This window comes from Cuculus canorus, chromosome 9 (assembly GCF_017976375.1).
Source record: "Cuculus canorus isolate bCucCan1 chromosome 9, bCucCan1.pri, whole genome shotgun sequence".
NCBI lineage: Eukaryota > Metazoa > Chordata > Aves > Cuculiformes > Cuculidae > Cuculus > Cuculus canorus.
The window spans coordinates 23,227,737-23,240,705 of NC_071409.1; the positions used below are offsets into that span (position 1 = coordinate 23,227,737).

Consider the following 12,969-nt stretch of genomic DNA (forward strand, 5'->3'; position numbering starts at 1 on the left):
CCGAAAATAAATTCCTGTTTCTTATGCCATAGTCCTAGAGAACACGTGTAAAAGAAATACCTAAATAAAGAGAATTCATATAGAGCAAAAGATCTGAACTTCTGTCTAAATAATAAACAGCATCACTGATTATCTTGGCAGTGTGGAAATGCAGAAGACTTGCTTTCTAATATAAAATACATAAAGGTTATGAAAAACCTGCCTCAAATTCTCACTCACAATTAATCAATTTAATTACTCAGAAAGGACAGGAATGAAATATAAGAGGGATCCACTTTTCTCATAGGTGCTACTGCAAAGCATAGATGGCCAGAGGTAACTTAAAAGCCTACCTGAAGGTTCCAAATTCACACATCCTGGAGGATAATGAACTGTAACATAGTTAAGCAAAATATGTACTTCTGTGTACTTTAGCCTTCTGATTTTATAAAGCTTATAGAAGGACTGGATGAACAGTACACTCAGTCAGAGAAATTAATGCACACAGACAAGACACATTTTATGTATTTGGGGTTTTGACAGATAGTTTAAATATTGTTCATAGTTGCGAAGATTTTTCTTTTAAAATACTAAACTTGTAGTCCTCTGGCAAGGGAAGTTAATTTTTAATATTAATTGCTTCATTCTGCACATTTTCCACTGTCTGCATCTCTCATACCTGCACATAATACGAAACAATTTCTCTCCATCTTGATTAGTCCTGGATCTTAGCGAGCCTTTCTCCTTCCTGTGCCGCGGCACAAACCAATTTTGAGAAAGAGTTTCAGGCAAAGGTGAAGAGGGTCTGCTTGGGGTCCATCTATAGCTTTAATGAGTCAATGCGAATGTCTTAAAGCAGAAACCGTTTCATCTGCCAGTTTCACCTCTAAGACACTGGATTATTTCTAACATATCTGGTCAATCCATCTGCCTGCCCTCAGGTGCATTTATTACAGTTACAGGATGGCAACAAACAAGATTCATCAACATCTCTTGTGTCTCTGTTGTGCTCTTGCCTAGTGCAGAGTCTAATTAGCGTCGTGAGAGGAAAAGGTGACAGGACACGCTTTGACTCCTGAAGCATCGCGGTTTGGAAGCGATGACAGGCATTGCTGCCCATGATGAGCTGATTGTAAAACATGCATCCTCAGTCCCACAGCACGAAGCCTGGTGGCAGCGGGAAGTGAATTAGCTTTCTCTTTGGGGCACAGATGACTCCAGCGTGCCAGCATTTTCCATACCGCTGAGCCTCGTTAGGCTTTGCAGAGCCGAGGTGGTGATCAAAGAAAGGGCACAGTCCTCTCTGGGTGCAAACGTCTCACTTCTTTATGCTGAGCTCGAACATGTTGGTGTGAGTGGGCTTGAGTCAGAAGAGGCAGGATCTGGTGGGCTGAAATAGCCTGGTTCTTGCTTTGGATATTTTTGTAGGAAGTAATGACTAATTATATCAGCCTGGAAAAGTGAAAAATCCCTATTCCTTATTCGTGGAGCATTACTAATGGATTGGGCATTGCACGGGCTGCTGAGAGACAGAACCCCTGTATAAGGAGCTGACAGTATAAGTAACTGATCAGATTACTGGCTGTCCTCAACTCCCATATTAAATCAAGCTGTGGTTATTTTATTTTCACATACCAGGCTTACTGTTTATTTTGAAGAAAGCTAGTTATCCGTAATGACCATCAATGATAAGATAAAAAAGCAGGAGATGCAGTAGTTTACAACGGATTCACAACAGAGCATGAAGACTTTCCCCCTCGTATTTTAATTTAAAATTATTTCATTTACTTGGCAGAGTATGTCTCCTGACTTTCAATTTAAGCACAAAGGTCAGCAGAGAACAATGTTTTTGGAGAAGTCATTAGCTATAAATAAATCAGTTCATAACATCTGATAAACAGCCTCCTGCAGAGGGATCTGTTTAAATACATTCCATTCTTTCTACATGGTCTCTCATTTTTTGTTCGCTTCTTTTTCTTCAGCTGAAGGTAGCTGCCAGTCATTCTGCTCTCTCTAAACAGATACTGTGATTTTGGCAAATTCCCTGAGCTTTGAGAGTGCTGAGAGCAGCGGAGCTTGCAGGGAAGAAAACTGAATTTAGTATTGTCTTGCTATCACCAGTTTTTTTCTGTACGCACATGCAGAAATGAATGCTTGATAGCTGGAAGCAGCGCTAGGGAAGCCCACAGCTGCTTGAAACTCATTCCCCCATCTGGTGTCAACTTCACAGTCTGGTACCTTAGGATACCTAGGACTGATGTGGGAAGTGGAGGATAGAAGAGAAAGAAAAAGTAGAATATAAAAGAAAATTAAAACAAAGCCATAAAATTATCTTGTAGTCAGATGATTTTTTTTCTATTAAAATATATTTCCTGTGTGGCAAATCTGCGCCATGGTGAAGCAGATGGTGCTGTGGTACATACATTTCACAAAGTGGGAAGAAAGGAGAGACAGTTCTGACAGCTGAAGGTACAAACTCATGCAGCTATTTCAGTACAAACCATGCCATTTCGATCTCACTAGACATATTGCCTTTGAGAAGATGGAGAACAAACAAAAAGAAATTTGTTTGTCACTGCAGACACACAAAAAGAATAGATATCACTTAAAACATCCTTGAGTAGGAGTTGTGTATCGGAATTATCACTTTCCTTACACCACTCAGTTCCTATGAACCCAAACTTTCTTGTATGATTCAGTGGAGCGTAGACATCTAAATACCTCTCAGCAGCTTATCCTTATTATCTATCACCGTTACAATGTTTTCAAAGTCTTCTGGGAGTGTCTCTAGCAGTTAATTCTGATTTTTTAAAAAAAATTACTTTTGTGTTTCTTTCTGTGCTTTCGTATTTCTCTTGGAGCAAGATTATGGCTGTATCCAGTGGACATCAGCAATGCTCTTTCAGTTTTCTGTCTCTGCTCTTTAGAGATAGTCTGAATCTCTTCCTTTTCCTGCTGCTTTTAAAATACATACCCACTTTCAACCCTAGAGGTATGGATGCTTCATCTTTATTTATCGACAGACCCATTTCAAGCAAATTTCAAGCACTGAGCATAAATACAAACACTTTAATTTAAAAACTTGCAAAAGTCTTAATAAATTCTCCATATCCTAATAAAAAAAAATTTCCACCACCCTTGTTTGATTATTTATCTATCTCCATCACCAAAATCAGAAAATAAGTGAGCCTCTCACACTGAGTAAAAGGATCCTGTCCCTGAGGCTGCATATGAAAATGCAGCAGTCTGTGAAAATCAATCACACGTTCCCAGAGACAAAAGGAACACAGGCTGCCTGCATCGTGCCATTCGGAGACCATAAAGCAGTCAGAAAACCAATTTACCTGGTTTGCTCAAGGAAATCTTGAGTAGCCCAGAGCTGAGTTCTCTCTATCATGCCTTTTAGAAGGCATAATATTTTTTAGAATACATTAAGAGTATGGGCAAGGGGAGGTGTCAGGGCTGGATCACTGCTGCACCTTTGAAATACACCGTGGCTGTAACTAATCTCTTGAAGTCATGGAAGTGAGCTAAACCTGGGATCTGTTTTAAATTGTGCAGTCATCTGAGTCCACAGTTCATTTTAGTTTTAGAGTAAGTCATTAAAAAAGGCACCTGTAATCTCAGTTCCCCCCTCATCTCAGGTTTGGTACAAGCTTAGCATGGCTGACCGAAAAGTCTAGTTTGGAATGCACCTCATAATGATTTGCGTGCAAATGTATCCGAAAGAAGTAAAAATGCAAGGAATTAAAATGTATAAATCAAGTTCCTAGTCTCTTGCTTAATGCAAATTAAATAATCTATAACAAAGACAAGAAACATCTGCTAAACCAAGTAAAAATTAATGAAGAAGAAAATTAAGATTGCTTTGCTGTTGGTTTTTATCAATTTGTGTTCATATCTGAGAGAGATTTAATAAGAATGCTGCCAGTTTGTAGCTAATTCAAAGTGATTCTAATTTGCCTAGTTTCTATTTATATTTCCCTTGCATATTTTGGAGTTCTTCATAAAAGTGGAAAATTTCTGATGCATTAATTTACCAGCAAATACTTTACAAACATTCCCAAACATATCTTCACTCAGTAGCGATGCAGAGTTATGCTGCTATTTAAATGAAGGAATACTTTAGATAGCAGCTTTGGCAGTCAAGATCATCTTCGGCTCTATCTGCGGGTTTTTTTTGGTGATACTTTAGTCATGCTCCAATTCTCAGTGCGTTCATCTCTAGAAACTGACAGTGAAAAATGTGATTTGAATCACTATGATACAGAGAGAAACCTCCAAATAAATCAGTGAGGATTTCCAAGAGTGTGTCACACCCATGAGGGATGGCCTCGGAATCAAAATTTTGGGATCATGCTCCTAGCAAGGTCCAGGCAAAGACTCTCACTGACTTTAGAGGCAACAGAGCTTCAGCTTTTCATTCACATTTCATTGTCACTGTAACTACAAAGACCAGAATCGCATCTTATTCCTATCAGCTTCTTTCCATCCCACTTCCTCGTGCTGGTTGCAGATTGTCTTTACATCAACATGTGAGCTGACTCTTAAAAGGCTGTTTCACTTTTCACCTACAATTGAGAAATCTTTATTGTAATTCTAGAATTGTATGAATTTGAGGTTCTGTAAGTTAATAGACTTGAGAATTTCCTTCTGAAATCCATCCCTAGTTAATCTTTTTGATAAAATAAGCATCACCATATGTTCTTGCTTGTGTATATCGCCAGACAATTTGGCTCTGATATTAAAAGTAAATAAACAACACCCCTCCGTTTACTTGGGACATTGCAGCGGTAAGGGGCTTGATTTTTTAGTTTTGTTTTCTTGAAATAATGTTAGCATGGGTGTAATTTATAGCAAATTATATACTTGCAATCAGAAATTACACACCTTGACATTAGCGAGCCAGGTCTGGGATTTCCATTATCATGTTATCTGCCCATATGCAGTACACGTAGGCATTGAACCTTTCCAACATAACCGGGATGAGCTTCAGCTGCACAGCGAGACACTGCTGTACTGTTGTGGGGTGCTACACACTATTTCCCACTAGGATCTGATGTTTAAGTAAAAGGTGTCACTAAAACACAACTCTCTGTTTTCCAGAAATCTCCATGCATCCTGAAACTCCCCTTCTCACTGACTCTAAGGTGACTTTATGTTGCCAGGAAATAAATGAAAATCAGACTTCCCACACAAAGATGTACTATAATGAGGAACGGGAATTGAGAATCATGGAGAAATAGAAAAGAATAACTTGTGTGGAAAATTGCTATTTTCATTCCATGTCTGCAAATGTTTCTCATCAACAGAGATGCAAGATGAGCAAAATTCCTATAATAAGATTTCTCATGGGTTTACCAGGGAGAACGCAGAATTTACCTGCAATGCTCAGCATTTGCTGCAACATAAAATTCTGGAAACAATATTAGAAAGTGTTGCTTATATCAACTGAGATGGAAAGGAAGAAGAAAAATCACTGCCATTAAAACTAAACTTTACTTACCCAATATCAAAACTATTGTACAAACCAATTTGTGATATTGCTATGCTGTTATTCCTCTGGAGGACTGTGTTTGTCACGGCCCAGGAACATCCCAAATATTCTAACATTTGCTTCTTTGAAACATCTGAAAAGAATCTGAATAGAAGTTTACTGCGCTGCAGTTTTATTCCTGATATTCAGAAAGACAGTTTTATAGTTATCATTGGTATTAATTTTTCTATTGGGATACTGTATATTAATAGAAGAAAAGGGACAGCTCTGTAGGCTTCTGGGAACATTTTGATTTCAGTTTCAGTGCTCTGAACTGTAATGACAGGACCCACCTGCAGTAAGTTACATCAGCATCATCAGTTGTGATTTATGCTAATAACACTGTTTATATCTGAACATCCTGAGAAGACTTTTCAAATACAGCAGAATACAGTAAATAATAAGAGAGGCATTCTCCAAATTTTAACATCCCAGAGAACGTTACAGAAATTTTGCTAGTATTTTTACATGGAAATTTCCACCAAGCTTCATTCTAGTAAAATTGCCTAGTAAACCTGAGGACCCATCCAGTATTGTATCTTCATTTCATCCCTAGCATAAAATAGCAGTGAGTTCACTTTGCAGTTGGAGTAAATGAAATATTTTTTATTGTTCTTATTATTAAGTTATCCTCGTGGGCATCTTACAAGGCTTCTTACAACCAAAACCACTGTTTTTCTATAATAAGAAGGAAACGATAGTGTTAACAGTGTTGGCATTGTGCAGACTGGCAAAACGTGAATGCTTTCTCCTGTATCTTATTCTGTAATTTACTTCTGAGTACCATGAAAATTGCCTATGAAAGAAATTTCTAGGTAACTTTTTTCTCTTGAACCCAAAATAATTTCCTATTTTATTCCATATCAGGCAACATATATGCAATTCCTGTGTGCTTTAACACTAAAGAGACTGTCAATGTATGTTTCTATTAGCCGATTCTTTTTGTCTATAGCCAATGCCTGAAAACATGCCTCGATAGCTCCGTGCTACAAATAAGCAGAAGGAGGAGCTGTTGAGCAAGAAATGGATTTCCCACACGTTCTGCTCATTACATCGTGTATATTTTCTTTGTAATGCTGACTCAGTGATCACTTTTCATTCCTTTCACAAATGAACAAAAGTCAGAGGTCTCCCCCTCCCCCAAAAAAACCCAAATGAAATCTTTCAATAACAACTGATATCCCAAATAGGCATAAATATTTTATTATTGATCTTCAGTGTTTGGATATGGAAGTTCTGTTTGTCCACTAGGAAGATCTGCCAGAGTCACCAGGCTAGAATTCACCCATGGAGTGCATAATCAAACCCTTAAGTGGGAGGAGAGGGCGTTGGCTCACTCTGAATCAGACCACTGGGCTGTCTCAATATTCCTTCGCATTTTGCACTTAACGTCGGTGCAGAAGTTGTACTTAATACCTGGATTATTAGAGTGCAAAGAGTGGATAGTTCAAGGGCTGAGTATTCATATGGATTACTTTGAGACGGCCCTTTCACGATGACAATTGCTGCCCCATTGCCTCAGTTTAGCAGAACAAGGCTTCACCTGCACCCTACCATTTCATCTGTCTCCTGTTCAGAGAGGAAAGCTTTAGACACTGTGCAGGTGCAGAGCATTTCACATCATATTTCCACAGCTGAGATGCTTTTGGAACCAACTCAAACTCTCTTGCAGTATAGAATATGTATAATTCAATGGAAGAGAGGCAACAATAATAGTGTTGCTAATGGAGCGCTCCAAGGCACTACGAAGCATTTTCTGCTTCTGGGGCATTTAGCGCAGAAAGGACTCTGTATGTCTTTGGAGAAAGTTGATGGACATTGCATGGATATCAGTCCTCAGCAATTGAAATAACAATGAGGAGATGCACGCTTGTGGCTGGAAGAGTGATCTGTGCGCTCTCTGGCTTGAAACCACTTTATTTCACTTTACAATTCCATAGTCTGAATTCAAATTGCCATCAGTGAAACACAACTTTCATACACATCACTGTTCCCCGATCGTACATTCACATATATATTTCATTAAAATGATGATTGATTAAATAATGAGTTAGTTCACAGTAGTGAGCAGTATTTTCTGTATTTTTACATTTGTTTTATCTTTCATTAAAGATAAAATTCAATAGAATTAAACAAAACCGTAATACAGTTGTTATTAAAAACAAATAGCATAATTACAGAGCAAATTTGGCTTAGTGGTTACGCGGGGCTTCCAGTAATTACAACAAACAACCCAAAGGGGAGTTGCTGGAGCAGATACAGCAAAATGCCAGGGAGAAGTGAGGTCTCTAAGGTGCCACATACAAAGACAAATTGACACCTCCCACTGGCTCAGGCTGCCCAAGGCCCATCCAACCTGGCCTGGAACCCCTCCAGGGATGGGGCAGCCACAGCTTCCCTGGGCAACCTGGGCCAGGGCCTCACCATTCTCATGGTGAAGAAATTCCTCCTTATGTCCAGTCTAAATGTGCCCCTCTGCAGTTTACACCCATTCCCCCTCATCCTATCCCCACACGCCTTTGTAAACAGCCCCTCTCCAGCTTTCCTGTAGCCCCTTCAGGTACTGGAAGGTCGCTGTAAGGTCTCCTCGCAGCCTGTTCAGCCTCTTCTCCAGGCTGAACAACCCCAACTCTCTCAGCCTGTCCTCCTGTGGGAGCTGCTCCAGCCCTCGCATCATCCTCGTGGCCTCCTCTGGACCCATTCCAACAGCTCCATATCCTTGTTACGTTGAGGATTCCAGAACTGGACACAATACTCCAGATGAGGTCTCACAAGAGTGGAATAACGGGGCAGAATCCCGTCCCTCCCTGCTGGCCACGCTGCTTTGGATGCAGCCCAGGACACGGTTGGTTTGTGCGCTGCGAGCGCACATATCGATCCTCCCCGGCAGCGCAGCCCCTCACGCCGGCTCTGCGTCCCCCCGGACTACAACTCCCAGAAGCCCTTGCGCTGCCCGCCGCTCGGCGCGTGCCCCGCCCCTCGCGCGAAGGCCGCCGGGAGTTGTAGTCTCTCGGCCAGTGCCGGTCTCGGAGGCGTTGGCGGCGTGGCCCCGCCCCGGGGGAGGGACGGCGCAAGGCGTGGGGGACACGGGAGCCAGGTACCCGCGGGCGGCCCTGCCGGCCACCTCCTCGGCTGGGCGAGCTGCGAGAGCGGCGGAGCGGCCTCCCGCGGGGCCCGGAGGCGGAGGAGCAGCGGCCTAAAGGAGCCCGGGAAGGGCTGTGCGGGGGCAGCGAGCCGGGCCGGGCGCGCTCCGCTCCTCGCCGCTCCTGGCGGGAGGGCCGGGAGGAGGGAGCGGCGGAGCTCGGAGCTGCCCGGCTGCACCCGGAGGAGCATGCACTGGAGCGGCTGCACCCGGCGGAGCATGCACTGGAGCGGCTGCACCCGGCGGAGCATGCACTGAGCGGCTGCACCGGCGGAGCGTGCACCGAGCTGCTGTCTCGGCTCGGAGCATGCGGTGAGCGGCTCGGAGCCATCGCCGCCCGGTGCGCGTTGCATGGTGCGGGGATCCCCGGTCTCGATAATAAATGATAGAGGATACAATGACTTTGCTGTCTCTGCTGGGTCGGATCATGCGTTACTTCTTGCTTAGACCGGAGACCTTGTTCTTGCTGTGCATCAGCCTGGCCCTGTGGAGTTACTTCTTCCACACGGATGAGGTGAAAACCATTGTTAAGTCCAGCAGGGATGCGGTGAAGATGGTGAAGGGCAAGGTGGCAGAGATCATGCAGAATGACAGGCTCGGGGGGCTGGACGTGCTGGACGCAGAGTTCTCCAAGACCTGGGAGTTCAAGAGCCACAACGTGGCTGTCTACTCCATCCAAGGCCGGAGGGATCACATGGAGGACAGGTTCGAAGTAATCACTGACCTGGTGAACAAGACTCATCCCTCCATCTTCGGGATATTTGATGGGCACGGAGGAGAGGCAAGTGCTCAGATGGAAAATAAAACAAAAGGGGTGGGGGGGTGGTTGCAGGGTAAAGAATTGATGTGTATTTGTGTGATTATCTTGAGACGTTGGGGTGTTGTGCCTTGCTGTCCTAAGGGTATGTGGGGATGTCTCTAAATAGGCATCAAGAGCGATACTGGACTCCCTTTCTCATTACACCTACAATTGGCGTGGTGTAAATGTGTTCATAGCCCCTCTGCCCTTTACCGTAGTAAAGGTTTAATTGAAGTAAAAGCCTTTGGAGGTGGCTCTTCCGTGCGTGGAATAATGATGATGAGCACAAACTCCCTGGAGGCATCTTTTGTTGCAGCGATGCGTGGTGTGATCCGGTTTTGGCACAGGGCTGGTGTCTCGCTCCTGTCCGGAGCTGGGCTCATCAGCAGAGAGGAGTCCTCCTAAAGGGCAGCATGTGCGCAGTCTTGAAGCTGCTGTGCGTACAACCTTGTCTTCGCAGCGGTTCTCCCTCCTGGAACAGCGTTGAGTCGCTGAAAATGAGTGTCGTGTTTGTGAATTGCATGTAGTTTTTAAGTCATTACAACTGTGCTGTCATCCTTGTCCTCTCCCTAGTGGAAAGCCAGGAAAAGTGCCGCTTTGAAACTTTCTGGTGTTTAACCTCTTACTTTTTTTTAGCCAAGGTGATTTCCTTTAGGTTATGCTGTGTAATTAATATTACAGCTTGATGGGATACTTAATTTGTTTCAGTTGATGAGTATTGAAACTATAGCTTCCTCTTCGTTTAGGACTGTGGTGCTGCCACGTAGCTTTTTGTATAGCACAAAGCATACGTTTCATAACTGTGGAAAAGGACAAAGCATTTGTCCTTGTGTGACAAATTAGCTCAGCAACCGTTACGCTGGGTCAGCACTTACCTTACAGGTTTTGCCAGGATGATGGAAGCTGGAGAGAAATGTTGAAGTTTATCACGTAAGTGCTCCTGCCGAGGAGGAGTGAGGCAGCAAGAGAGCTTGGGTTATTCCTCCAGCTGCTTTCACAGATCACGTAGTCAGAGTCCTTCCTAGAAAAGCTCTGGCGGTGACCAGACGATAATGGAGCGCAAGGACAGCAGCTGCTGCCCCACTAAACCTGGAAGTACTGCCTGAACATTCCAGGCCTTAGGCACGTAATCAAAAAGCTGTTCTTCTGCTGCTAGCACGGTTGTTAAGGGAGTCGGTCATCTGCCCCATGGCTGGATCGCAGTTTCTACTGGTTTGCCCCTTTTAAAATAATGCTAAAGGTTCGCCTATTGAAAATTGTTGGCATCATAAATAATTCTCGTGATGCACCTGTTTTCCTTTTTATATCTGGTTTCATCTGGGGCGCAATTGTGCCAGCTCTTACTGGTGTACTTGTGCCAGTTCACTGCTCCTTGGCTGTGAGGAATATGTATTACACACTGGTACACTCCTCCTCGTGAAGGAATATTGGCTCCGATCCGTGCATTTGGTACTTCTGGCTCTGTTGTTTCCTGAGCCTTTGGACAGGTGGTGCTTGGGCTCTATCTTCTACCTTCTTACCCTTTGTTTAGACTGACACTTTTTCTTCTCTCAACTAATCGGCCGAGTTTGCAGGAATCTCTCTGTCATGGTTTAAAAGCAGTGTTCTGAGGGTGTTACAGATGGAATTACGATACACACACACACAGACTTTAGCATTGTGAAAGGGGGATCTTATTTCTGTCTTTAGTTTTGTATCATATACAGACCTTGCTGTACGCTCAATTGCAAACTCAGTATATTAAATAGTCCAAAACTTACACAGAGAATAGCTAAATGACAAGAATGTGCCCTATATGTATTGTTTGTTTGTTTTGTTGTGGATCTTGGGAATTACATCCATAAGATATTCTAATTATAATATTGGATCTGTGGAAAGCTCATTTGTATTCCGATTCCTCAGAGAACTCCCTCTAATTGATTCAGTGGCAAAGAACGAGGCTGTCATTTAGCGAGGTTTAGCGGATCTCTCTCCAAACCTTACTAAAGTTAGTGTTTTGAAAATATCTAATATCTCTTCTTTTTCTTCCCAATGAAATCCCCAGATGTTCTTCGGGGCCCTTACCCTTACAAAAAGAGGTGCCTAATCATTGGGGACATAACTAGTTTCTAGGTTCAGATTTTATGTAAAACCGATCAGAAGATCTGTGAACTATGGGCTGTGCATACAGCAAAAAATGCCAAAAAAAAAAAAAAAAACGGTTTTAATCTAAGCAGATTTTTAGTTTGGAGTAGAAAAGAGAGGAGGGAAAAGAAATAGCGAAACTTAATGCTCTTATTTAATCTGTAGTACATAATATTAAATTTTAGGTCTCTATTTTAATGGGTTTTCTAGATGTCTTATTTAATCTTTATTTTTTTTTTAAAAAAGATAGATGGTTCTGAGGAACACCTTACCTACATACATAACAAAGCCTTTATAAAGGCTAAATTTTCCATATGGGCTCTGATTAAATTTCTTTGTGTGTTTAAAGAACAAAGAACTGCTAATCTCTGGCATTACATGCGAAACAAACTGTTCTAGATGGGGAAAAATGGTTTTTCCAAACAGACAATACCACAAATGAGATCTAGATTAATTCTTTCCAGCTATATACAAGGCAGTGTGTCTCTATTAATTACTTCCTGCCATATCCTGTTGAAGTGGAAGGATAGAGAAGCATGATTCAATATGAAATACTGTGTAGTGCTAATTTATGAAGATTTCTGGGTTTTGCTTAAATATTGCCAACATTTTGCATAAAATGTACTTTTCTGTTATGTCATTTCCTCTTCCATCATACAATTTTGACCTGGGTAGGTTGGCAGCCATTTACTTACATTTTGTGGCTGCCTTGATGAGAAAGCAATACGCAATAATACTTATTAATGCTGTGTGTTACAGTCAAGAATCTGGTGTGCTGCTACAATTGCTTGTTAAAGGCAATAATAGTTCGGTCTTAAAGCTCGACACACAGCGTGTGGCACAGTCTTCCCTTTATAAAAAGTTAAGTTTGTTTCTCGAAGATAATAATAATAATAATAATAATAATAATAATGTGGAACAGGTAAAGGGTAAAGCAACTGAAGAGAAGTTTCTGCCTATTGTCTCACTGAACGTGACTAATGGAGTCTTCAAGGTTATCTAACTTAGACTCAAAAGAGAAGAAAATATTTGTTCTCCCATCAGCTTCTTTATAAGGCTGACAGATGGCTCAAGTGGTTTTTTTGTTTCTTTTTTTGCCTTTTTTTTTTTTTCCTCTTTTTTCCCGTAGTTAGAAGTTGTGGGGCTGCCTAGACAGGAAGATTGAGAAGTGGCAAACTACATCAATGATAAAATAACAAACAGCTTGAAAGCTAAGCAGAGGAAGGGATGAATGCTTGATCAGAATGACTTCACTGTTCTAACTAGCATTTACTACAGGGTTCTTTTCTCAAATATTTAAGGTTTAAGCACTCGGTTTAATGAGATCTCAGTATTAGACAAGAACGAAGTAGCTCAGGGACCATCTGTGCTTTATGGTTATGGCGATGT

The 12,969-nt window shown here is 42.1% G+C and overlaps 1 protein-coding gene across 2 annotated transcripts in view; it reads left to right on the forward strand.

The window, feature by feature from the left end:
* Positions 1-8,605: 8,605 nt before the first annotated feature.
* The window catches only part of PPM1L (protein phosphatase, Mg2+/Mn2+ dependent 1L), a 98,708-nt gene continuing 94,344 nt past the window's right edge, over positions 8,606-12,969 (forward strand). For both annotated transcript variants that reach the window (XR_008451220.1, XM_009564909.2), the window contains exon 1: positions 8,606-9,438. Coding sequence is in view for 1 of the 2 variants with exons in the window: in XM_009564909.2 (XP_009563204.1) it covers positions 9,040-9,438 (399 nt within the window). In the remaining variant the exon portion in view is untranslated. The remainder of the gene's footprint in view (positions 9,439-12,969) is intronic.